The sequence below is a fragment of the Crocuta crocuta genome, unplaced genomic scaffold (assembly GCF_008692635.1).
Source record: "Crocuta crocuta isolate KB4526 unplaced genomic scaffold, BGI_CrCroc_1.0 scaffold68, whole genome shotgun sequence".
Lineage (NCBI taxonomy): Eukaryota > Metazoa > Chordata > Mammalia > Carnivora > Hyaenidae > Crocuta > Crocuta crocuta.
The window spans coordinates 2,140,637-2,165,457 of record NW_027532426.1 but is presented as its reverse complement, the minus strand read 5'-3'; the positions used below and the strand labels follow the sequence as shown (position 1 = coordinate 2,165,457).

General features: G+C 49.6%; 2 protein-coding genes across 3 annotated transcripts in view; both read left to right on the top strand.

Moving 5' to 3' along the window:
* The first annotated feature begins 788 nt into the window (after positions 1–788).
* CDC6 (cell division cycle 6) lies at positions 789–11,446 on the top strand. The gene is made up of 12 exons (XM_077779224.1): positions 789–912; positions 1,776–1,963; positions 3,035–3,316; positions 3,441–3,640; positions 3,895–4,070; positions 4,481–4,587; positions 5,046–5,185; positions 5,855–5,955; positions 7,099–7,163; positions 9,267–9,469; positions 9,885–10,025; positions 10,764–11,446. Exons 2-12 carry the CDS (start codon positions 1,789–1,791, stop codon positions 10,851–10,853), a joined length of 1,680 nt encoding a protein of 559 aa, XP_077635350.1. The 5' UTR covers positions 789–912; positions 1,776–1,788; the 3' UTR covers positions 10,854–11,446.
* A 5,186-nt stretch (positions 11,447–16,632) lies between these two features.
* Positions 16,633–24,821, top strand: part of RARA (retinoic acid receptor alpha) — a 42,527-nt gene continuing 34,338 nt past the window's right edge. Inside the window, exon 1 of one of the 2 annotated variants that reach the window (XM_077779078.1) lies at positions 16,633–16,715. The gene's annotated coding sequence lies outside the window, so the exon portion shown is untranslated. Of the gene's footprint in view, positions 16,716–22,650; positions 22,756–24,821 lie in introns of those variants that run through there. The other variant, XM_077779079.1, reaches the window with a different exon arrangement.

The following is a 24,821-nucleotide window of genomic DNA, read 5'->3' as shown; positions in this document are numbered from 1 at the left end:
TGAAATTGGCTCCAGGCTCTGAGCTGGCAGTCAGCACAGAGCCCGACGCGGGGCTCAAACCCAGGAACTGCGAGATCATGACCTAAGCGAAAGTCGGACGCTCAACCGACTAAGCCACCCAGGCGCCCCGAGATAAGCCCTATTTCTTATCTTTGAAACAAATCAGGGAGATACTGCGATTGAAATGTAGTGTATATATTTATGTATGTGTAGAGCTTTACAAAAAAACCCCTCGGTTTGGGTGTCAGGAAATCTGGGTCCTAGGCTCTTCACTGCTACCAAGATGCTGTGACCTCTAACCCTCTGCACGTTCGCTTTGTGCCTTGCAGGGTTGAACATGCCTGGCACCCAGAACCGCCCCTCCAAGTGATAGGCATTATGTAGTAGCTCTCTGAATATGCATACCATTAGGATAATAAAACTGGGTACGTGCGCCAGTGAGAAGAGGCAACCACATCTCTATACCTCCCCTGGGAAAGAAGAGAAGGAAGCTGAGTCGCGCTGCAGCTAAGACTACACCTCCCGCTACCCTTTGCGGCCGGCTGGGTCGGCCTTACCCAGAATCGCTCCCTCCGCAACCTCTCGTCTTTCCGCCGGAAGCCCCGGATGTAGAATCCCTCGCGGCTCGGTGGGCGTGGTCGCGCAGTGGCTCCGAGACCTGGGGTTCTCTTATTGGTTGTGGTCCTTCGGACTGGATGGGAAGCGAAGAAGGGGGCGTGGCCCAGGGCGCGCGGCGCTCTAGCGACCGCCAATCAGAAGCCTGGTCGGGCTTTGGCGGGAGACGGGAAAGCTGCGGCTTTGCAGATTTGGCGCGAGCGCGGCTTTACTGCAGCTGGTGCGTAGTTTATTCCCGAACCTGTCTTGAGTCCCAGAAGCCGTGTGCGAGAGACGTGAGAAAGAGCCAGCACTGAGGTACTCAGCCTTGTGAGGCGGAGTGGAGAGGGTTGCCTGGGGAGGCCTAGGGTCTGGGAGCCAGAGGAGTTGGGAGAGCGGCTACGGCGAGGGCCGCTGCTTCCCCTGAGGCTCGAGGTGAAGTGAGGGGAGAAGAGCTCTGGTCCCTGGGGGTCTGGGGTCGGGGTGAGGGAAGGGAGTAGCCTGGCCGTCGTGCGTGGAATAAAGGGGCTGAAGGAGGGAGATGTTTCGGAGTGGGACCGAGAGGGTGTGGCGTGGGGACTGAGTGCAGGGCGGAGGGAAGCCTGTAAATGTGGCAGGGTGCTGCGCTAAGCTGGCGATAAAGACACACCCGGTACCCGGAGTGAGGGAATTAGAAGTCCCGGTAGAAGTCAGTTAAGATAAACTTTTTCTTGCATCACTCAAGTGGTTAAGAAATTGGGCTCTGGAGCCAGAATGCCTGGCTTGCTATGACTTTGGGCCTCCGGGCCTCCGAGCGTTCTCTTCTGTAAAATGCGAGTCAGAGTGCCGACCTGTAGGGTGTAAAACTTAAATGAGTCAGTGCCTAAGGGGCCCCGGGCTGGCTCAGTCGAAGAGCATGCGACTTGTGATCTCGGGGGTCGTGAGTCGGGGGCCCACGCTGGGTGCAGAGATTCCTTAAAATAAAAATAAAATGCGTAGAACAGCGTCTTAACATAGTGGGTAGACAGCAAGTGTTACTATTGCTCCTATTTGGATGTGAAGTAGAACTGAATGCTAAAATATTGTTAATAATTTACTTATGAAATGTTGATCATCGTTTGGCTAAGCAACTTCAGTGTTAGCTATTTTTCCTTCAGTTTTACACATTGACAGACTGCCCTGTTCTCTCTTTTTGTACCCAGCTGAGTCGCCATCATGCCTCAAACCCGATCCCAGTCACAGGCTACAATCAGTTTTCCAAAAAAGAAGCTGTCTCGGACATTGGACAAAGCTAAAACTTCTGGTGACACCAAACTAGAACTGACCAATGTCCAGGCCTCACGCCGTTCTTGTGTAAAAATTCTGCCTCTCAGCCCCAGAAAACGTCTTGGTAAGCTAATAGAAGTATAACTTTTTGATTGGTAGCTCTTTTTTTTGTTTAATTTGAGAGAGAGAGCATGTACGAGTGAGGGAGGAGGGGCAGAGGGAGAGAGAGAATCTTAAGCGGGCTCCATGCTCAGCTCCGAGCCCCATTCCGGGCTCAGCCCCACCACCCTGGGATCATGACCTGAGCCCAAATCAAGAGTCGGATGTTCAACTGACGGAGCCACTGAGGCGCCCTGTGACTGGTAGCCCTTGACCTCTCTTTTCTCAATAATAAGATGCCTAGTCCTTTGTAGGTGCTTCCTAAGTTCAGTTAAGACCACTGTGTTCTTACCTATTTAAAAAAAAAAAAAAGACCACTCTATTCACTTTGGTTATTTTCAAAATAGTTGCTAAATTCATTTACTGAACTTCAGAGTTAAGCCACTTGTTGAGGTCACTTTCTGAACTGCCTAACAGTTCTGGTCTTCAATTCCTTAATTTTGAACTGAGTTGTCACTGTTTTAAATGATTTGCAGTTACGTATAGTAACATAGTATTTTGAAACTTTAACCTCACTACTGGTGAAATCAATAGAAGCAGGTGATCAGGTGATATTCTTGTTTTTAGAACAATAGTTGGTAATCCTTTCTTGTTTTAGATCTTTTTTTTTTTTTTTTTTAATAATGAAGAGTGATGTGGCAGTCAGTATCTGAAGACATTTTTGGTTGTCACAACCGAGGGAGTGCTACTGGCATAGTGGATAAAGGCCATGGATGCTGCTGAACATCTTACAATGCACAGGACAGCTCCCCACAAGAATTATTTGGTCCAAGATTTCAATGGTGCCAAGATTGAGACATCTTGTTTTAAAAGAATCTTAGAATTTTCATCCCAGTAATTCCGTTTGCTTTCTGCTGAATAGTAGTAAGCTTCAGTGGTGCCATCTGGTGGCCAATATTTGCTTCTAGATGAGAGGCATTTTATTTTGGTGGTTTTGATTGGAAATTTGACTCTTGCTGGGAAAAGCAGAGATCTTCCAGGTCCTTTTACTATTCACTGCTATGAACGACCATGTTTTTATTTTAATACATTTCAGGTGATGATAATCTGTGCAACACTCCTCATTTACCACCCTGTTCTCCACCAAAGCAAGGCAAGAAAGAGAATGGCCCCCCTCGCTCACATACACCTAAGGGGCGCAGGTTGGTGTTTGACAATCAGCTGACAATTAAGTCTCCTAGCAAAAAAGAACAAGCCAGAGTTCACCAAAACAAAATACATTCCCCGCTTCGAAAAGGTCAAGAGATTACAACAAATTCCGAGCAGAGATGTCCACTGGAGAAAGAATCTGCGTGTATGAGACTGTTCAAGCAAGAAGGTTCGTTCTTACATGGCAGCTGTTAGTACGGCCTCGTAAACAAGGCTGGTGACTCCAGATGAAACCCAGTGGATCTTCTCAGTCACCTCTGTTGTATCTAATTGTCCTTTCACGTCTGACACAGGTACTTGCTACCAGCAAGCAAAGCTGGTCCTGAATACAGCTGTCCCAGATCGGCTGCCTGCCAGGGAAAAGGAGATGAATGTCATCAGGAATTTCCTGAGGGAGCACATCTGTGGGAAAAAAGCTGGAAGTCTTTATCTTTCTGGTCCTCCTGGAACTGGAAAAACTGCCTGCTTAAGCCGAATTCTGCAAGACTTCAAGGTACACTGAGAGTCTGAAATATGAAGCTCTTGCTAAAATGACATTTGGTTATTAAGGGTTAAGAAAGAGTAGATGTGCTTAGGAGATTGAAGTCTCCCCTCACATAAGATGTTTTTAGTTTCATTGTCTAAATCTTTCTAAATGAAAGTAGAGCTTACTCTCTTATATACAGTTAACTCCTCAGAGTTACCACTTTAGGTCCCATCAAACCTTTATCTAAGGGCAAAATATCTCTCATGTTTGCATTTTTCTAGAAGGAACTGAAAGGCTTTAAAACAGTCATGCTGAATTGCATGTCCTTGAGGAGTGCCCAGGCTGTATTCCCAGCTATTGCTCAGGAGATTTGTCAGGAAGAAGTATCCAGACCAGCTGGAAAGGACATGATGAAGAAACTGGAAAACCAGATGACTGCAGAAAAGGGCCCCATGATGTACGTATTGCTCTGAGGCATGTTGCTCTGTAAAAATCTGCAAGGTCTCTTGCCCACAAACTCATAGCCTAGTCTCTTGAATTTATCGGTTTTGTACAAAAAAAAAGAACATTTCCTATGTTTGCTGTACAAGAGGTAGTTACATATGCTTAAAGGGAAAGAAGAGAGGAAAAATATACCTTCTAGTTATAAATTGGGAAAAATGTTTTTAAACTAATTGCTGGAAAAACCTGTATGTTATTTTTGTGTGATGGTGGGGCTATCCTTGTAACAGTGACTGGAGAGAGGACAGCTTGTGACCTTCAAACTGGTGTCAGCTGTAGGAATGTGACTTGGAGTCAGCCCAGATCTCACAGATTGGAGAGTTAAGAAGGTGAACATGGATACTAATTGCTACTCTTTATATGTAGTGTGTTGGTGTTGGACGAAGTGGATCAGCTGGACAGCAAAGGGCAGGATGTGTTGTACACGCTGTTCGAATGGCCGTGGCTAAACAATTCTCGATTGGTGCTGATTGGTTAGTGTTCAGTTTTACAGTTCAGTTCAATGTTACGGGATGGTTCTAAAGAATTCTTTTTTAATCTCTTCATCTTGTCTATCACCCGTTTTATGTTAAGCCAGCTTTCTGCTTTCTTATCAAAATTAAAGTTCCTATAAAATAATAGTAGTTTTAACCTAACATCAGTTTTGTTTTGTTAAGTCTGAATAGAAATGCCATAAGACTTCATTTCAGACAGTTGATTTTTGGACTATCTGGTCCTATTTATCAGTGGACAATTCTAAACCTTACTTGAACAGAACATTCTAAGATGCCTGTGTACATCTTACGTAATAAGTATGAGGGGGAGGGTGGCAAGTGAGAAGCCACAGTTAGAATTCTGGATTAACTGGAAACTTTGTTGAGCTTTCAAAGGGTTTAGTTTCCCTTTTGGGTGATTTGACTGTGATGATTGGTAGCATTTATCTCCTACTCAGGTATTGCTAATACTCTGGATCTCACGGACAGAATTCTGCCGAGGCTTCAAGCTAGAGAAAAATGTAAGCCACGGCTGTTGAACTTTCCACCTTATACCAAAAATCAGATAGCCGCTATCTTGCAGGATCGGCTTGATCTGGTAAGTGCCACCTACTGTACTACATTCTGTATCCCTTGGATCAGCTCTGGTGGGGAAGCCTAATAATCATTCTAAAATATTTTTGCTTAGATTGCTTTCCTCAGCAGGGAGTTCTGGTGGGCCATAGTGAGAACATTATATGAATTTCCACCCCAGCCTCCATTTATTGTATGCCTCAGTGTTGGAATAAAAATAAGAGAAGAATCACTCAATACTGTTTTTTTCTCTTTTTTTTCAAGTTTATTTATTTTTAGTAATCTCTACATCCAATGGGGAGCTCAGACTCATGACCCCAAGATCAAGAGTCTCATGCCCTTCTCACTGAGCCAGCCAAGTGCCCCCTCAATCCTTTTTAAATGGCCTTTAAAAATAGGGCCTATGAAAAAAACTTTCTCTTTTGCAAACGACCAAGTAGAGTTTAGTATAGTTTAATTTTGCTAATTTCTGATTGCCTTTTTTCCCCATTCATGAGCTTCAACCACATGCTTACAGAATGCTTAAATGTGTGAGATTTCTGTGTACTTATGAGCAAAAAAAGGCATCTCTTAGAGCCTAAAGGGTGGCCAGTCAAGTTTAGACTTAACATGAAAATATTTATGTCAGGGACCTAAATTACAGAGAGGGGGACTCTTATACTTCATGTTGTCGTCCCCTGTGTCTTGTCCAAAGGTATCTAGAGATCAGGTTCTGGACAGCGCTGCAATTCAGTTCTGTGCCCGAAAAGTCTCTGCTGTTTCCGGAGATGTTCGAAAAGCACTAGATGTTTGCAGGTGAGTTATGGCACTGTCAGCTGCTTTTATTAAAAAAAGAAATGCTGTTAATTGTCTCATGTAACTCAAGTGAATGTGGCTTAAGAGGCTGCATTCTGCCACTTTTTACACTCAGAAAGGAGGACTTGTTTCTCAGTGGGGAGCTCTGCATTTCCACCGTGTTAATGTCTGAAACATTATCAGTCCATTACCTACAGAGGGAGAAACAAATGAGATGTTGCTGGCACTCCCTGTGGTGATTATAGATTGGTTAATTACATTTGTATTAAAAAAGACTCCAGTTTACTTTTCCATTAGCTGGTCTCAAGCAGGTTTATTTATGGACCTGAACCATCTTTGCCTTTAGACTTTTTTCCCTTCCTTTGCTTTTGTGAGCACCCCTTCCTCCTGTTGGTGGTCCCCCACGGTTGTACTCCAGACCTCTCTCTCCCTTCCCATCCTCTGCCCCTCCTGCTGGGGAAAGCCTCTGTGCTGACTGATGAAATTTCTTCCTTCCCAGTAGGGACACTGGGTCCATTAAAATGGTACTTGCTGTGCTGGCCCGCTGGTCCAACCTCCCCCTACTGCCATGCAAAAGATCCAGGTCTGGCTTACGGCTTCCTGTGGGCAAAGTGCTTTGGAGACAGCAGTGGGAGAGTAAGCTCTGCCTATTGCTAAAAGGCATGTTCCTGGATTTGAAAGTTTCCCCTAGTCAGCAAACTACTTGGATAAAGACTGCAACTATGAGCAATTGTCATGTAGGCTGGTGTGGTGTAGCCTACACATATCGTGTATATGTAGCTGAGGACTCCCCTTTTAGGTCCAGTGCGTATGGGTGGTACTGGCTCTCTGTAGTCAGTCACCCACCCACATAACTTCTTTTCTATCCGGGACATTTTTCCTCGTTCAAAATGTTACTGGCCTCATGTATGATGACCTACTTGGCATCTATAAGAGGAAACCATATATTGTTGAAGTTTCTTAGATTCCCTGGTCCATGAATTATTTCAAGGCAATTATTTCAAGTCCCCTTTAGCTGAGACAACCCGGTTTTGTTTGGGGGCTTTGAAATTATAAAACATGTGTCTGTTTTTGAGCTTGGTGGTTTGGTGTGGTGTTTGGTTTGGCTCAGCCTAAATTAATTTTAGAAATATTTTTTTATAGGAGAGCTATTGAAATTGTAGAGTCGGATGTCAAAAGCCAGACTATCCTCAAACCGCTGTCTGAATGTAAGTAGTTTATCTCCTTCCCGTCTTCCTTTATAATTGGAAGCTTAACTTTTCTGAGGAAAGGGGTAGAAGGATAAAATGAACATAGTTAAATCCACACTTACCCTGTTCTGTATTCTCTGGTTTTGGTCAATTTCATCTGAGTCTGGCCTGTCAGTACTAGAGTCCAGGCATTGCTGGAAATGAGCTCCCTGGGGCGTTACCTAAATGGCTGGGTCATAGTAAGTTTTCTTTCTAAGCTCTAGAAATGAAAATTGTAGACAATAAGGCTTGATCAGCTTCTCTCTGGGTTCTTGTGTTGAGTGCACTTTAGGTCTTGATGTAGGTGAAAAGAAAGCCCAGTAAATAAGAGTCAGACAGTGAGAGGATCTAGTTCAACGTGGACTATCTCAACCTTTAGACAAGTGTAGGAGGGTGAAGATACAAACATGATATTGCTACAATGGGCTGTTTGAAAAAATGACAAAATTAATTTTCCTTTCCGTTAGCCTTGTTCTCTTAGTCATGGCAGATGTAAAATGGCCCTGAACTATGTATCTTGTCAGTATTTAATATCCAGTGTTAATCTTTAGAAACGGGACAGTTTGATCTGATGGTTTCCTCTTTCACTCCTGCACTGGTTGAGTTATCAAAATTGCTTCTAGTACTATATAGTTCCCCCAAAAACTAACTTAATTCTTTTCTTCTCTTTTCTTTTTCTTTCTTTTTTTTCTTCCTTTCTTTCTCTTCCTTCCTCTCTTCTCTTTTCTTTTTTTCTTCTTTTTTTTCTTTTATTTCTCCCCCTCTCCCCTTCTCTCCCTTCCTCCCTTCCTTTTCATCAATTTGTTGAAAGAAAATTAAAGTATTTCAGAAGTAGCCAAACTCAGAGCATAGGTTAATGGTTTCTCTTTAACTATTCAGATTATTCCTTTTTTCTCCAACCAATAACATTTAGGTTTGTCAGTGCCCCTGTGGGCACCACTGGCACACATGTAGCTAAAGGAGGTTGTAAGCTTCTGGCATAAATTATTAGACTAACCTCATTCCTGTCTTTTGCTCTGGTATGTATGATTAGCTTTTAATGGCTCCAAAAAGCTATACGGAGGCTGACTTCAACTAAATATAAGAAGGCACTTTCTAATAAAAGCACTAACTGGGCTTCTTTGACACATATGTGGGTTCCCTAGCTTTGAAGATACTCTAACAAAAGCTGGATAGATGATCACTGGTTGGGATTGCTTGGGGTAGGAAGCAAGAAGAGACCTCTCAATTCCTTTCAATTTAAAGATCCTGCTACTTGATCAGTGATCTCCAGTTTCTCCACTACGGCTAGTTCTCAGCAGCATCCCATTTGTGGTAACAAAATAGAAGCAAATTGCTTCGGGGCGACTGCACGTGATCTGAGGAAGTAACTTAGGCAAAGGTTGTTACAGAGCAAATCCCTCCTCTGCCTTGCAATTCATGCAACTCCAAACAATGAGGCCATAGTCCTAGGCATCTTGTTGGCAGTTTCCCAACCTCCGCCTCTGAGATGGTGCTATCTGCTAAGATATCCAATTACATTTTCTCAAGTGTTGCTCTACTGTAGATCAGCTTAGGCAAGTGAACCATACTTCAAAGGTCATTTAGGGAGGCTATCTAGAAGACTTATGTAGGATTCCCTTTACTGTCCACATTTAGCCACTCATTTGATTCAAGGTATTAGGTAATTCTTACAATTTTTTTTCCTGTCTTAATTACCAGGCACAACCATCCTTGCTTCAAGGTTGTTGTTGTTTTTCATCTTCAAGATACTAAGAACTTCCCAAGGCAGAATACAGTAGTTCTCTGTCTAGTCCTTCTTTCCTGAGGTGGATTTTGTCCCCCTGACATTAAATTGCATTCCACAGGACAAAACAGCTTATGGTTCTGCCCAGAAAAAGGAAAACTCCATTTTCCAAGTCATAATCTTTCTGAGGATGGCATTATCTCTCATCCTTTGGCTTCTAGTTACAGAGTTGGAACCTCCACTTTGGCCATCACATGACTGCTCTTGAATTTCCTTCAGCTAAACCTTAGTATCATCTGTCTCAATACACACAGTATTTTAAAATTTTAATTAAGCTTGATTTATTTACTTTTTAGGTAAATCACCCTCTGAGTCACTGGTTCCCAAGCGGGTTGGTCTTATTCACATATCCCAAGTCATCTCAGAAGTTGATGGTAACAGAATGACTTTGAGCCAAGAAGGGGCACAGGATTCCTTCCCTCTTCAGCAGAAGATCTTGGTCTGCTCTTTGCTGCTCTTGACCAGGCAGCTGAAAATCAAAGAGGTCACTTTGGGGAAGGTGAGTTGAGAGTCTGCTCTGCAGAGCAGATATTGTCCAAAAGGCCTATTATGCTCCAGCTGATACAAATTAAAAATGGATTTTTAACAGTAAAAATAAATAGTGGTACCATATAAAAGGCAACTGGCTTTATTTCCCTTGGGTTGTGGTTGAGAATTTCCCATTAATCTCCTCCTCTTCATTTCTTCGTCTCCCTAAGAAATATAGAGCTCCTTTCCTGCATTATAGTATATATAGGTTTTGGCAATGTCTACAGTATGCTTGGTCAGTGATTTTATTGAAAAGAGGGAAAATTGGGGATTAGGGTATTCAGATTACTTCTACAATTGCGAATTCACTTTTTTTTTTTTAAAGGTTATAAAGTTACAAAAGATAGAACTTTTAAACAACTTTTATTCTTCCTTGTTCCCCCCAGTTATATGAAGCCTATAGTAACGTCTGTCGCAAACAGCAGGTGGCAGCTGTGGACCAGTCAGAGTGTTTGTCACTTTCAGGGCTCTTGGAGGCCAGGGGCATTTTAGGATTAAAAAAAAACAAGGAAACCCGCTTCACAAAGGTACAACTAACTGCTTCTTGGTGATAATGCTTTTAATTGTCCTGTTTTGGAGAACTTATCTTTTGCTAAAGTAAAGATTTAAATATGACCACAGTTAGGTAAGCAATTTGTTTTTTGTTTAGTAGAGTTTAAGATTTGTGAGGATGGGGGAGGGGTGCACTAGGTCGTGATCTATGTCTATGGTCTATGAGTTCAAACCCTGTATCTGAGCTGTGCTGACAGCTCAGAGCCTGGAGCCTGCTTTGGATTCTGTCATTCCCTCTCTGCCCCTCACATGCTTGTACTCTGTTTCTCTCTCAAAAATAAGTAAACATTAAAAAAAAAAATCTGTGAGGATGGGACAGGTGGTATGAATGACATATTTTCTGCAGGCCATTGAAAAAGCAGTGTTTAGGGGTGCCTGGGTGGCTCAGTCGGTTAAGCATCCAACTTTGGCTCAGGTCATGATCTCACCGTTCATGGGTTTGAGCCCTGCATCAGGCTCTGTGCTGACAGCTAGCTTATAGCCTGGAGCCCGCTTCGAATTCTATGTCTCCCTTTCTCTCTGGCCCTCCTCTGCTCATGCTGTCTCTCTCTCTCTCTCTCTCAGAAATACATAAAACATAAAAAAGGAAAGAAAAAGCAGTGTTTAAGCTGCTTGCCTCTTGTGACAAAAATTCAACATGGTAGATATGTATGTGATAAAAACTTGCCTTTGTGAGTTCTCCATCATGAAAAGTCCTTTTCTCTTCTTTCCAGGTGTCTTTGAAGATTGAAGAGAAGGAAGTAGAGTATGCTCTAAAAGACATAGCTTTAATCGGAAATATCTTAGCTACTGGATTGCCTTAAATTCTTTTCTTTTATACTAATAACGCTACCCAGCTGAAAGTATCCAGCTGGCATTCAGAGAGCCATGGAGTCTTCATTTTAGGACTTTATCCATTCAGGTCTGAAAACAATATGACCTTTTTTTAATGTGAAACTGATAAATTTTTAATCTATGGATTCATGAATATTCGTGCAGAATAATAATTTTTATTTTATGCATTAAAAATTACCAAGTAGACCCCTTGTAATTATATTCACTACCTCCACCCCTTGTGTGTTTCTAACCAATATGCTTGTATTGCAGTACACAAAATTTTATGTTGTGGAATGTGCCTGTATATTTATCTCTTAGTTTCTTCAGACATTGGTGTATTTTAAAGAACTTTGGGGCTAGAGTAAGAAGAGAGAAAAAGGATGTTGCAGGAAAATAAGCAAGTCCACGTGGAGATCTGGAAGACGCTTTGATCAAAGAATTTTTCTTTTTGGAGGATACTGTGTTCACGTTGCAAGTGCTTCCAGACTGTGACATTTTAAAGACTCATTGAGCTTCTTGGGCACTCCCAAGGCTGTGGGGGTGCTAAAGGGACAGTAAAACTGTACAGATTGTGAATATATTTATTGTCAAGTTGCATCCTTTGTCTTTTTAAGCATTCACGTTTCAAGAGAGCTCAGACTTCAGAAGACCATGTGAAAATTTCTCCCCAGACTGTCTCACAGTCTTAGCTACCCTCATGAAGCCACTTGTTTCCAGATGCTTTCGTTTGGGGTTGGATTTTCTTCTGAACCTCAGATTTTTCCAGTCTTATTAGATAAATTAATCCATATGGCCACTCAAGTCTCCCCTTTGCTGCATTTGGTTTCCCGTGGCATTCAATGGTAATTTGTGACAGGGACACCAGAGGGCACCATTATAACACTGACTGCCTTAAAACTGCAGGCTTGGGGCTGGGTTAGTTTTGAGAGAAAGGGGAGAAAACTTCAGTTGATCCCTTTGGGAGATTGCTATACTTTTATAACTTGGGCAGATGCTTGGAATGCAAAGCATGTGCGATGTGAATGGTCTGAGAGCCAGTGACCAAGTCGGTCCTTCTCCCTGAGCTCTTTTGCCTCTCGGACAGGATTGCGTTTGGGAACTTGATATTGTACAAATGATCTGTTGGCCACTGTTTCATTCATGCTGCCCACTGTATCCTTGCAATGTGATCTGGGCCACAGCAGATGGTATAGGTTAGAAGAACACGCAGAGAGAGCCCTCTGAAATGAGCACTTCCCACCGGTGGGTGTGGCAGAGCATAGTCTGTCCATGAGAGTCTGAATGTCGTTCTCGCCTTCTCGCCTTTACCAGGGCACTCCCTCCCTCTGAGGGTCATGTGTGAGTGGAAAACACAGTTCTGTACCTAGAAGCCTGAGAGTGTCTGGGGCTACAAGGGTTAACAAGCATAATTGTGAAGATTGTCCGAAGGCTGATGGAAAGCAGAGACTGAATGGGATTGAGAACAGATGCGAGGCTTGATTTAAATTACATTTTATTGGATGCTGCAGCCTTAAGAGACGTGACTGCTTTACAGTTTGTTTCCACACTGTGGGCAGCTGCTGTCTGTTCTGTGTCCACAGTAGGATCCTGCCCAAAAAGGAGCGGCCTCCCCACCTCGTTGTGTTTGAGGCTTGGCGCCTTTCTCTTAACTGTAGGGCTTGAGTCAGGAACATGGCTTGACTCGCAGTGGGGCTGCTATGTATCCTCTGTGGCTCTGAGCCAAGATCGCATTTGCAGATTCTTAAGGGCCAGATTTCTTTCCCCTCTACCTCTTTTCTCTCCCTTTCCCCTGGTATTTGGAAATAGGGTTTTCTGTGTACTGGTTTGTTAGTTTCCTTTCCTTCAGTTCTCCCCCCACTGTCAATTTCTAGGTCATTGCTGCTCTTAAGACTTCAGCAATTGGAACAGGGTTGGTTCTGTCAATGATGCGTGAAGCAGACTTAGAGTCCCTGCTTGGCTTCCACTGCCCTTGTGGGAGCAAAAGCTGATGTATGTTTATCAGTGAAGTTTTAAGTGTAATTCAGACAGCCAGGGAGCAGACTGAGAGGAGGAAGAAAGTCCTTTTCTTCCTGACGTTTCTCAGTGAAGCTGAGAGCTCTGGGAAGGTAGTGGGATTTTTAGAGGGATGGGCTGGACTTGCGGTTACTAGTTTTTGCCAGGATCGTAGCCTGTTTCATATAGAGTAGTGGCAAAGATGCTGACCTACATTCTTCCTCTTGAAGGTGGTGGGGTGTGTGTCTAAATCCTGATTTATTTTTCTTCACAGAAGCAGATTAAGCTTCCATAGAGTGTTGATGGGTATTGCCATGGAAAGAACATAGACACCATAAAATTGGTGTGTTTCAACCCCAGAGCTGCCGCTGACATTTCTGGCTCAGTGAAGACTTGCCTGTGGCTAGATAGCTAACTGGCAAGAGTGTGTGAGGTCCAAGCTACCCATCCCCCATCCATTGCTCCCTGCCTTTATATATTTATTTTTTAAATGTTTTATTTATTTTGAGAGAGAGAGAGGGAGACCACAGAATCCGAAGCAGGCTCCAGGCTCTGAGCTGTCAGCACAGAGCCCGACATGGGGCTTGAACTCACAAGACTTGAGATCATGACCTGAGCTGAGCTGAAGCCGGACACCTAACCCACTGAGCCACTCAGGCGCCCCTGCTCCCTGTCTTAAGTGCCCTTTTAAGGTCGACCAATAAGAACTGGGTGGTAGCATTGAGTTACTTCTCCAGGATCTTCAAAAATATCTATGTAGAGGTGTTGCCTTGACTACCAAGGGAGACCAAAAGAGAGAGCCAAGTTTGAGATGTTACTTACATTTGTGTCTGTCCCCAGCACCTAGTACAGCATCTGGTACCTGGTAGGTATGCAGTCAACAATGGCTGAATGATAAATGAACCAAGGAAGATGCTGCCTTTCCCTCCATCTTGAGGCCAGTTATCAGGAGGTAAACACTGCTGGTGTTTCTGCACGGAGGTGGAGCAGGCCCCTGTAAAAGATGTGTCTTGACACATTGTGGAGCGTTTATTGGTCTCACAGATGCGTACCAATCACTCCCTCTGATGTAGTGGCATTTTGCTTGAGGCAACTTCCACGCTGCTCCCAGGAAACCTCGGGTTTGGGCTGAGAGAGTCCTACCTAAGGGCTGGGAAGATGGGCACCTGTCTGGATGTTACCTCGAATCCCTAGGGATTGGCCGGAAGCTGTGCCTCTATTTGGGAAGGGATCAGAGAGGAACACACCCTTTGTGTTCCACTTTTTAACTTTTGAGGAAAGTGGTGATCTCAGGTGTCTCCTGAAAATGTGAGGTCCCCTCTAAGACATCGCTTTCAAGCTGCAAACAGCACTGGTCTCCCTCTTCTCAGAAGTCCATTCCATAGGGGGAGAAGGTGTGCCCTCTGGCCTCCCTTGATTTTCAACCCCAGCCCCAAGGCACTAGCAGTAAAGCTAATTGGGTGCAAGAGGCCTGGGTAGAGGCTGTCTGAAGACAGGGGAAAGGAGAGAGCCAGCTCCTTTTTTAAAAAGCTCTAATTGAGTTCTGAATCAGCCTCCCTCTCTTTGATCCCTCCTCTGTTTCCCACACTGCCTGAAAGAGCTAGATCAGCACTTTATAACAAGGGTGCGCCTGCTCCCCACACCGCCCCCCCCTCCCGACGCTCTCTCCGCTGCCGCCATCCACCGCTTGTCTCCTTCAGTTAAGATAATGAAGATGCTGAGAGATAAAATGTGTATTTAATAAGGGTGGGGGTAGGGAGGCGGAAAGGGGCAGCCAGGGCCTTCCCTAGTTTGGGGCCTAGCCAAGACTCAAGCTGAAAGCAAAGCTGGAGTAAGACTTGGCCCCAGGGTGTGGGGGTTTCTGGGCCTCAATCCAGCTGACTTCACTGCCTGCTGTTTGCCCTAAATTCCCCCACCTCCACCCTCTCACCCCCACACTCCTTTCTTTCCTCTCTCCTTGCTCCCCATGGGGAAAGGGAATCTTGCTTCAACTTTATTTTCAGCCGGTAACTTGGCCTTTGGTGTGGTGCCCCCAGCCTCCCAAGTCAGCTGCAAGGTCGGGCTAGGGCAGCCCCCTCTAGCTTAGGCCTGTAGAAGCCTTGGGTTCGCGGTGGGGGGTGAAAAAAAAAGCTGCAGTTAATGAAGACCAGCTGCTAGTCTGGGTTCTGCCTGCAGTTAGCTGGAGGCCAGCCTTTGGTGGTGGTTGGAGGTACTGGGGTGCGTGACCTCCGTCCCTGGACACAAGGATATCCTGTAGCAGCTGAGGCTTGTGCTCCTCTCTGAGCTCGGTTTTATCCTTAGTTTGTAAGAGAAGAGTCTGTTTCCCTGTTGCCCTACTCCTCCCCTCTCCAAATAACACTCGCCCCTTATTGGGCTTTATAACTGTAGTGGCGGCCCAGCTGAGATCTGAGGATCTCCAAGTTCTTTTGTAAACACTCATTAACTGCCTGGGAAGAACCAAGAGCCCTGGTTAACAGCTGGGAGAGAACTGAGGCACGTTAGGGAGAAAGGCTTGACCTGAGCTCACCCCATGGACTCCACCCTGGGGCCTCCATCCTTCCTGTCTAGCTCCTTTCCTCAGTAATTCCTATAAGGGGGAGAAAGAGGTAGATGCAACACTGCTGCCCTCTCCCCTTCTAGGAAGAGGCCACGCTTTCTCCCTGCCCTCCAATCTGTCCCTATCTCCCGCCCCACCGCGGCCCTTCACCCCATGACACTTTCCCTGCTCTGCTGCTGGAGATATGTGCAACTCGCCTTGCAAAATAGTCTCACTCCAGCCCTCTGCAGCCCTCCAATCCATTTTTTCCCAGCCCACCAAACTCAAACCCCAGTGCCTCCTTTTGAGCTACTTGGGAAGATCACCTATCCTAAACTGGGTCTGTAACCTGGAAGCTGATTTAAGAGGCCCCCCTATCCCCTATATTTATCCCAAATGGTAGCTGGGAAAATATTCTTTCCTTACCGTATTCATTCTGATAAAGTTTCAGGGTCTATTAAGGGCTGGGTAGCAGCACAGTTGACCCCTAGGTTCTGCATCTTGTCTCATCCTTCCGCTGACAATTGCCATTTCTGGTGGTGGATGTACTCCAAAGCCCCCCAGCTCCACCCGCTCACACTCTCACCTGTATGTGCATGTCTGCCCACTTCAGCATACTCCCAGGCAAACCCCCCCAGCCAGGATATGAAACTCTACCAGTTTCCAACTGCCATCCATGTCTCATCGCCCTTTTACTTGTGGGGAAATTGCGCCCCCCCCCCCCCCCGTGGCCTCCTAAGTACTTAGGAATAGTGGGGAGGGAGGCGAAATTGTGCTATGTCTCTGATGGGTGGGATAGGAGGGAGCACCTGTCCAAACTGAAGGCCTCCATTCCCAAATTCTCAACGGCTAAGCAGCTTAACGGGAGTGGTAAGGAAGGAAATCTTAACCCCCATCTTCAGCACCAAAGCCCAAATCATCTGCTAGGGGCAGGCAGGAGGAAACGTCCTTTTCCTCCTGTCAAATATTATCCTATCTTCAACTAAAGTCATCCATGTGCTGTGTATTTGAGCCTCTGGGCTGTTCCGGTCCCCAGCCCATGCCCATGACTGAGACACCCTGCTTTCTCCCCGTAAGTTCCTTCTCCCCCCCCCCCCCCCCCCACATCAGTCAGCTCTGCACCCGCTGACCCAGTCAGGGCTGGTGGAAGAGGGCGGGGAGAGCCTACGGTTTGGCGAGTGGCCTTTAGGACCCAACGGAAACCCGTGCCTCTTGCAGCAGCCTAACCCAGAAGCAGGGGGGAATCCTGAATCGAGCTGAGAGGGCTTCCCCGGTTCTCCTGGGAACCCCATCGCCCCCCTGCCGGCACACACCTGAGCAGGTAGGACCGCGCACACCCCTTCCCAATTCCCCCTCGGCCGCCTTCCGCCGGGCTTCTCCGCTGCTGATCTGGTCGTTTCCCTCTCGCCAGTTCAGGCTTTCCCCATCCCTCCTCCCCCATTAATCGCTGTGGTCCTGGGAGGTGGGAGCCTGGGAACAGTGGGGTGTCTGAGAGCTCGGAGCCCCCGCAACCTGCAGCGCCCTTCCCGCACTCCCTCCCAGGCATTCCCCGATCTCAGGCTAAGAATGGAAAGTGGGGGAGAAGGTCTGCCGAGGGCCCACGCCCTTGCACCCTCCTTTGCAGTACTGCCTAGTGCCCCTTCCCCCACCTCACCTCGACCGGAGAATTTGCAGTGCTGGGGTGATAGTAGAGGGAGCAGTAGAGGGACCTGAGCCTCCCATGGGGATTTGTCTCTCGCTTCCTTCTGGCCTTCCCACCCCAAGAGGTCGGGACTTCGGTTGCCCCCAACTCCCGACTCTCCTTGTAGGGGAACTGATGCCCCTTTCCAGGCGCATCTCATACTTAGGCAGCTAAAGGCTTTGCTGGAGGATAGTGGAGGTTGTCACAGTTTTCGGTGACCTGTTCCTCTAGGGAAAGTTCTTTCGGCTTAGAGCCCCTATCTCTGCCAATATCTTAGAACCGACTGCAAAGAACCCCCTCCCACCCCAATGTGTGTGTGTGTGTGTGTGTGTGTGTGTGTGCGCGCGCGCGCGCGCGTGCAGACCATGTGATTTTAAGATCTACAAGCTTTGGAGAAAGGTAGCTGCGTGCATGGAAGGGGAGAGATCCCAGAATGTGGCCCAGGCCAGAATAGGCTCAGCCCAGATGGCTGGGGAAGGGGGTGTGGACCAGATCTGGGAGGCCACCCAGCCATGCCAGCTCCCTGGGCTCCTTGGCTTTCAGAGCCTCAGGCTCCCGGTGTTACCCTGAAGCTTCTGCCCTCCTGCAGGCTCTCTGGGAAAGGGCTGAATGGCACCTACTGTTTACAGTGGCTTATTTTTCCCTCCAGTTGGGGGCTGACAAAGCCTGCTGTCTGAAGATCTAGGGCATTTCATTCTGGTTTAGTGGGTTTGCAGGAGGGGTGTATGACTTGTCGGAGTAACTGTGTGAATGTGTGTATATTGCCTCTGAGCATAGCTGACTGGGGACGAGAGTGATAGGAAGGACTGGTCACACCTTGGGGGAACCCCTCTAGCTCTCTGTGGTGGACTGGCAGCATGTCCCCATCTGTGAACTCTAGGAGTGGGGTGTGCTTTGCGTGTCTCTGTGACTCTCTGGATCCCCTAAGGGTTGGTTTTGTAGGAAACGGTGGATAATGGAGTGACTTCAGACTTAGTTCTGCTCTTGACCCAGGAAGCAAAGTAGAGATTCTGAGTGTGAGCAGGTATGTGCATTTATACTGAAGCCTCAGTTTCTTTTTTTTCCCTTTCTTTTCTTTGTTTTTTTGGTGAGACAAAAAAAGGAATTTATTGGAGTGAGGCCAATACCAGGAAGACAGCAGACTAATGTCTCAGACTAACTCCTTCAGTTTCTTCATTTATAAAAATGGCTATTGGTAGCAAGCCCCACTTGCCTGATAGGGACATATTCATAAAGACCCCATAAGTCAATGTATCGTAAAACCCAGTGCAAATGGTAGTTTCCGCTGGGGTGGGAGCGGGGGTTCTAAGATGGGATTCTTTTCCTAAATCTAGGTCAGTCTCTCTGCTTTGCCCATCTGTGGGATGGCAGAATCAGGCAGGCTGTTGCCCCAGGGGCTGCAGAATTACCCTAATGCAGGTGGTGGCTGTTACCAGAGAGCCTGTGGTCAGAGAGCACAGATCTCTCTACCAGGCTTTTCTTCCTCTGGGGCTCCACACCTTCTCCCCTGAGCCCTGTCTCCACCTTCCTTTTGCTATTCCTGCTCAGCTCAGCGTCCTTGTCCCTGTCTCTCCCCTGCCCAGTGACCTCCTTGTCCAGCTCACTGGACAGGGGCCCTAATCGGATTGGACAGCTGAGATATGTGTGGCGGCCGAGAGCAGGCGGGAGGGAAGCCAGTGGGAGGATGGTATGAGGGCTGCCCCTGGCACTGGCCAGGCCTCCCAGGCACCTCCGTGGGCCTGCAGACTCCCGGATTGACTTAGTCCCGGGGAAGGGGTGCCAGAGGAGGCTAGGAATGAAGATTAGGGGAGGGGGAAATGCACCCAGGACCCCAGCACCTCTTTGATCTTTGGTGGCCTTAATGACACCATCTCTGACCGTGACCTGGAGGCGAGGACAGCAGGTGAGAGCCAGGCTGGCCCTGCCCCCTTCCCCGTTCCCATGGCCCTATTTTCTTCTCTTCTTGTTTGGAAATGTGTTCACTTTCCCCATCCAGCCCCTTTGGCCGGTTCCCCTTTATGGGTCACATCTGGGAGCTGCTGGGGGCACCATGTGTCTGCCTCACTCGGGGCTGTTTCCTCCCCTCCAAGGTATTTCTCTCATTCACTCTCTGGGCTGGGCGCCAGGACTCCTGGGTTTCCCGCCTGCCTCCTGGTGCAGGGCTGCCCTGCAGGCCTCCAGAGAGTCCCTAAGCTGGTTTCCTTCCTCCTGTGTGGGGAGGGCCTTCTCCCTGGGCTGGGAGGTGTCAAGAATCCCAGGTGGGATGGGGTGGGGGCACTACAGCCCCTGGCACCAGGCACCCCAACTCCTCCCTCCTAGCCTCTGACTCAGCTTGGGGTCAGCCCATGCCCCGCCTGGCGGGCATGGCCTGGTTCTCGCCTCCGGGCTTCCATCCTTACATGTGGGCAGCCGAGATCTTCTGCTGTTCTTTTAAGCTTTTTTCCCATGGTATCTGGGGGTGGCCATCGAAACCCCTATGTCTGTACCCACACATTTTGGGGAGCAGGGGATTAGCATAATTGAGGCTGGGGCACTATTTTGTCTGCTCTCCAGCTGGGCCAGGATGAAGGAAACCAGCACAAACTTCCCCATGCCAATTACCTCTGCCCTCAAAAGACCAGTCAGTGGAGCCAGGCCCTGCCCTCTCGGTGCCCACAATGTGGTTGGCACTGATTTGTCAGAAATTGGGAAGGTTTCCCTCTAGACTGCTTGCCTCCACACTCCTCCTCTCGGAGGGCAGGGACCGCTCTAGGATGGCAAGCACTTATGGGCAGGCTCCCCCTAGGGAAGGGGTGTGGGATGCCCCTGAGATGGCCAGGTTGGCACTCGCCCCAGGCTGGAGTCCTGGACTTGGTTTGGAGCTGGGAGTCTGTGGGGGAGAGCAGGACATGGGCCTCCCTGCCCCCCTCATTTCCTGCTCTTTGGGCAGCTGTGGGCGAGAAAGGCTGCAGGGACTATTTTTAGTTGGTCTGTCCCCTGGCAGGAGGGACGTGCAGAAAAGCACGGGGCAGCAGAGGGGCTGGCCAAGGTGAGGGTAAGCAGGCAGGCGGAGGAGTGAGGAAGAGCCAGAGGGGCAGCAGACAGGGCAGAGAGGCACGTGTTGGGCTGGGGCAAGGCCTGACAGAGAGGGTCCTGACCCAGGTAGATGGGCTGGGCTCAGTGGAGAAATCCTGGGGACCCCTCGGCGGGTTCTCTGTCCTGCTAGACTTAGAACCGGAAAGGGCTTTAAAGACCACCTAGACAATCCCTCCCCCTTACGGAGGAGCAGACAGGCCTGGTGGGGGGCCAGGAGGGGATGTTCCTTGCACTAGGACAGTCGAGCAGTTATCAGGCTGCTTTGGGGCCCCAACCTGGACCCTCGGCACCGATTTTTCTCTCTTCAGGGTCTCATCACACCTGGTTGTGTCTCCCTCCCCTACTGCAGCAAGGAGGACCTGGTTGTTTCCTTCTTGGCTTGTTTATGCAGCGTCTCCCATAAACCCCAGCTTGGTTTGTTTATAAGTCTCCACTGTGTGGAGAGAGCCTGTGTCCAGGCTGGAAGGAGGTCAGGGTTGGGGTTTGTTTAGGTGGCCTGTGGCCACTGGTGTGAATCAGGGCGCTGGGCATCTGCCAACAGGCTCACAGGCTTCAGGGAAGGGGCCTCCTGTCTCACTCCAGCTTAGAGACCCAGAGAGGGCCCGGATTTGCCCACAGTCCTGAGATGAGTTAAGGACAGGCCAAGGATTAGGACGCAGTTTTGCAGACTCTCCACAGCCCCCATCCGGCCAGACGGAGGTCATTCCGGTTGTTTGCCAGTGCCCCCAAGAAAGGAGGGGCGCAGGCAGAAGAGCGGGTGGATTACCAGAGGCTTCCAGTCACAAGTCAGGAGTGAGCCCTCCTCCAAGGCCTGGGGGCAGAGCGGTTGGTTGAGCTTCCGGAGGAGAAAGTTCAGGGGAGAGTTGCCGTCCCTCCGAATTTAGTCTCCTGCCTCAGTCTCATCCCCAGGGCCACCATGTTACACAGAGACTGTGAATGACGCCCCCTGGAGTTGTTCAGGGCCCTGCCTGTGGAGTCAAATGTGGTGCTTCTGTCTCCCACCTTCTTTCCTTCAATCAGCTTCAGATCCAGCTGGAAGGAGGTGTTCCGGGTGGGCTTGAATCCAACATTTCCTCCCCCACTCTGCCTGCCTCCTGTTCCTCTGTTGCCCACCCCCTCCCCACCAAGCCTGGCGCAGTGGACCACAAATTGTGGCGCAGGAGCCCCTCCCCCTCTCCATTCAGTCTCTATGTCTCTGGGGGGCTGATTTATCCTGCCCCGGCCATCAGGCCTGCTGCAGTGTGTGAGAAATCAGTAGTGCAAATGGATGAGATTGTTCAGCTGGTCCATTCCCCTTGGGCTCCCCCTGCCCCAATTCTCCTGGGACTCGGAGAGTTACTCAGTCCCCTTCCGGCTCCACATCCAGTGATATACACACCTAGTGTCTGTAGCTAGAGCGCTGAGCGCAGGAATTACTCTTTCTGTCCATCGCTGGCTCTGTCCCTCTCATTCTCTCTCTTTTTCTCATATACTGGGCTGGCCTTAGCATGACAAATACCCTTGACCATTTATTTTCTGGCTTGGGTGGAGTGGGGGTGGAGGGGCTTAGGGAGCAGTAGGCTGCCAGCCAGAGGTGGGGGGGAAGCAGGTGGGTAAGGGAGGCTGTGCCCAGGGAGGACTAGCTGGGGAGGGATTGGGTGACAGCCCACCCCATCAGGCTCTGGTAACCCAATCCCTGCACCCCACCCTCCCGATTCCCCTCCTGTTCAACAGCTTCAGCAGCTGCTGGCAGAAGCAGGGCTGGCAGAGTGTGTGTGTGAGTGCATGTGTGTGTGTTGGGGGTGGAGAGGGGCTGTGGGGGCAGGAGGTGCTGCCAGGACATGTTAAAGGAGCCGCACAGCCTGGGTACGACTTGGGTGGCAGGAGGAGGTGGGGCTGGTGGGAGAGTGGGTGGTGAATGATGGCAGGGGGCAGGCCGCAGGGGGGCAGGGCAGCCTAGGGGTCTCACAGAACTTGTCTGCACTAGAACAGGGCCTGGCAAGCTGGGGGTGGGCAGTAATGAGGGGCCAGGGGCGGGTACAGCTGTGGCTTGCCCTAGGATGCCTGTTCTTCGCCAGGGGGCGCTTGTAACCATGGAGGACACAGCCTGCCCCTGTCCCCAATCCCTGGGCTGTGCCTGCTGGGCATCACAGTCTTGGTGACTAAGTCACTTCTGTCCTGGGGCTGGCAAGGTGCCAGGCTCAGCTCTTCTCGGTAGGTGAGTCACTGCCCTGGCATCTCCCCCGGATGCAGCTGAGTCACCGGGCTGTGCCTGCTGGGCAGGTGGGCACCATGCTTGGGGTGGGGTTGGAGGGCCCATGTGTGTAGCCCCTTCCTCCCGGTGTCTTCTCTGATCTCTCTCTGGCTGTCCTGGCCCCGCCCACAATCCTGAAGCTCCGGGCAAGGGTGGTGTTTGCCCCATGTGCTCTGTTGAGGGGGTGAAGAAGGAAGCAGAGTGGTATCGAGTGGAAATGTTTGATTCGGAGTGAATCTTAGCTCTGCCGCTGGCAAGCTGTATGACCTCGGGCGAGGCAATTTCCTTTTTGTACCTCAGTCTCCTCTTCTGCACAATGGAAACGAGAGCTGTGCCCCAGATTACCCTTCAGCGTGAATCAGATGGAGTGGGGTGAGAGGGTGCTTGTGGGAGGAGCTCCCCTGGGGATGAGGGGGGTGGAGGGCAGCCTGGGAGGGGAAGAAGAGTCGGGGGCCGGGCTGGTTTCCCCCACCTGCATCCAGGTAGTGTCTTCTCACTCACTACCGGTGGTGCTCTTCTCTAGTAAGTAGGAGCTCCCCACTGGCTGTGAGAGGGAGGCCTTGTTTTGCTGGAATTGTGGGCCCTCCTGGGGGGGGGGTGGGCATCTCAGGGCTATTTTGTATCTACTTTGAGTGCTGGGAGGCTCTCTAGGTTTCCCTTTGGAGTGGGATCCCTGTCTTAGGAAAAGAATGGCTCAGACTCCTTTCCCCAGCCCATTGCCTTCTGTGTACAGGCGGGGAAGGACAGGCCCCAAGGAGGAGTATCTTTCCTAAAGAGTGAGAGCTTACCTGTGCCCCACCCCCCAACACTCCCCCGACGACCCCGTGACTTTTCTCAGTCCGCTAGTCTCCTGCTGCCTCCTGCACTTTTCTCCCCTCCTCTGTGAGGGTCCCTGCAGGGTGGGGGTGGGGACCCTGCTGGAGGTCCAGCACAGCTGGAGTTCAGCTGCTGCAGCTTCAAGAGCCCTGGCCTCCCACCTGGGGACCTCTCCTGTTTCCTAGAGTGAAGCCTGGGTAGGGCTAGACCCCGGACAGGCAGTGCTGGGTGCCCTAGGCAGAGGGAAAGTGCCCCTAAGGCCTGTGGGCTGTGTGCTTATACATCTGGTGCCAGTCTTCTGTGCATGAGTGTCTGACCCCCTATGGGGAGTGGGTGTGTGGGTGCATGAATTTCTTCCTCCCACCTGCACATGGGCTACTGCTATGTCTGTTCAGCAGTGTGCCCCACAGCGCCTCATGACCTTGTGCGTGCGCAAATGCCTGTCTTCTATGTGCATGTTCTGTTTGACTCAAGGATGTGGATACATGTGTACTCTGAATATGCACGTGGGTGTGCATATATGGGGGTCCTCCGTGAATCTCAGTGTGCTCGAGTGTAGATGACCCTATGTGCCGGCGCACGTGTTATGTGAAGGCCGCTCTTCTGGGAGGCAGTGTACCTGTGTTTATGCACATGTGCATTTTTGTGTCCATAGCCTTAGTTGGAAGGGATACTGGTAGAATCTGGGGCAGGAAGAGCCTGTGTGGGCTAGGGGTGGCTGGCGCAGAGCCCCCGCCCAAGCTGGTCTCACCACCGGCGACGCCCCCTGCTGCTGGTTAGGCTCGGGCTGGAAGGCATTGGTGGGGGGGGCTGGGGGGGAAGGGGTTAAGCGTCGGCGTCCACATCTGGGAGCCATTGGCGCATTCCTGCCCGCTGAGCGCATGTTTGCGGATGGATCTGGACGGGACAGGACGGGAGGGGCTGGGCGGGCGGTTCGCACCGGTGGACGGAAATCCAGACGAGCGCGAGAGCGGGAGACAGCCGGGCCTGGAGGGCGGGAAGGGGCCTGGGGAAGCTCTGCCCCGGCACCCTTTCCCTGTGCCGGACCTCAGAGCAGAGCAGGCTTGTCCTACTTTACCAAGGCTGGGGGGCTCAAGCTGGAGGGAGACAATCAGATCCCTGAATTCTCCACCCAGCTGTGCAGCCGGTGTGATGGTGGACAGAACCCTGTGTCCGCTCGCGAACTCCTGTTCCTCGTCTGCAAAGCGGGGACTGTTGGGCCGGTGGCTTTGAGAGCTTTGCCAGCAGGGTCAGGCTGAGAGTCTCCTCACTGGGGGTGGAGGCCTGGGAGTGTGACACTTCCCCTTCCAGTGGGAAGTCCTGTGGGGGCACTTGTGGCCACTTCTCTGACCAGGGAGTAGGGGTGGGGGGTTGTTCCTTAATGATTCTGCTTCCCCCCAGTAGGCTGCTGGAGGTGGGGACGTGGTCCTTCCAAACCGAGCAGCAGGCTGGGAGGGCCCTTGTCTGTGCTGGGGACTGGGGGTCTCTGCAGATGGGAGAGTGATTCAGATCCTGCCCCGCTAGAGCAAGAAAGAGAGCTTTTCTGGCTCCTCCAGACTGGGCCAGGAGAGAGAAGGTGGAGTCTGAGAGTCTTCTAGCACTGAGGGGTGCTCCTGGGCGCC

Excerpts from the sequence above, each read along its gene's own strand:
- CDC6 (XM_077779224.1), top strand. The coding sequence starts at position 1,789 with ATGCCTCAAACCCGATCCCAGTCACAGGCTACAATCAGTTTTCCAAAA. Across the intron at positions 4,588-5,045 it reads TTCTCGATTGGTGCTGATTG|GTATTGCTAATACTCTGGAT; the intron begins GTTAGTGTTCAG and ends TCTCCTACTCAG. Across the intron at positions 10,026-10,763 it reads AGGAAACCCGCTTCACAAAG|GTGTCTTTGAAGATTGAAGA; the intron begins GTACAACTAACT and ends TCTTCTTTCCAG.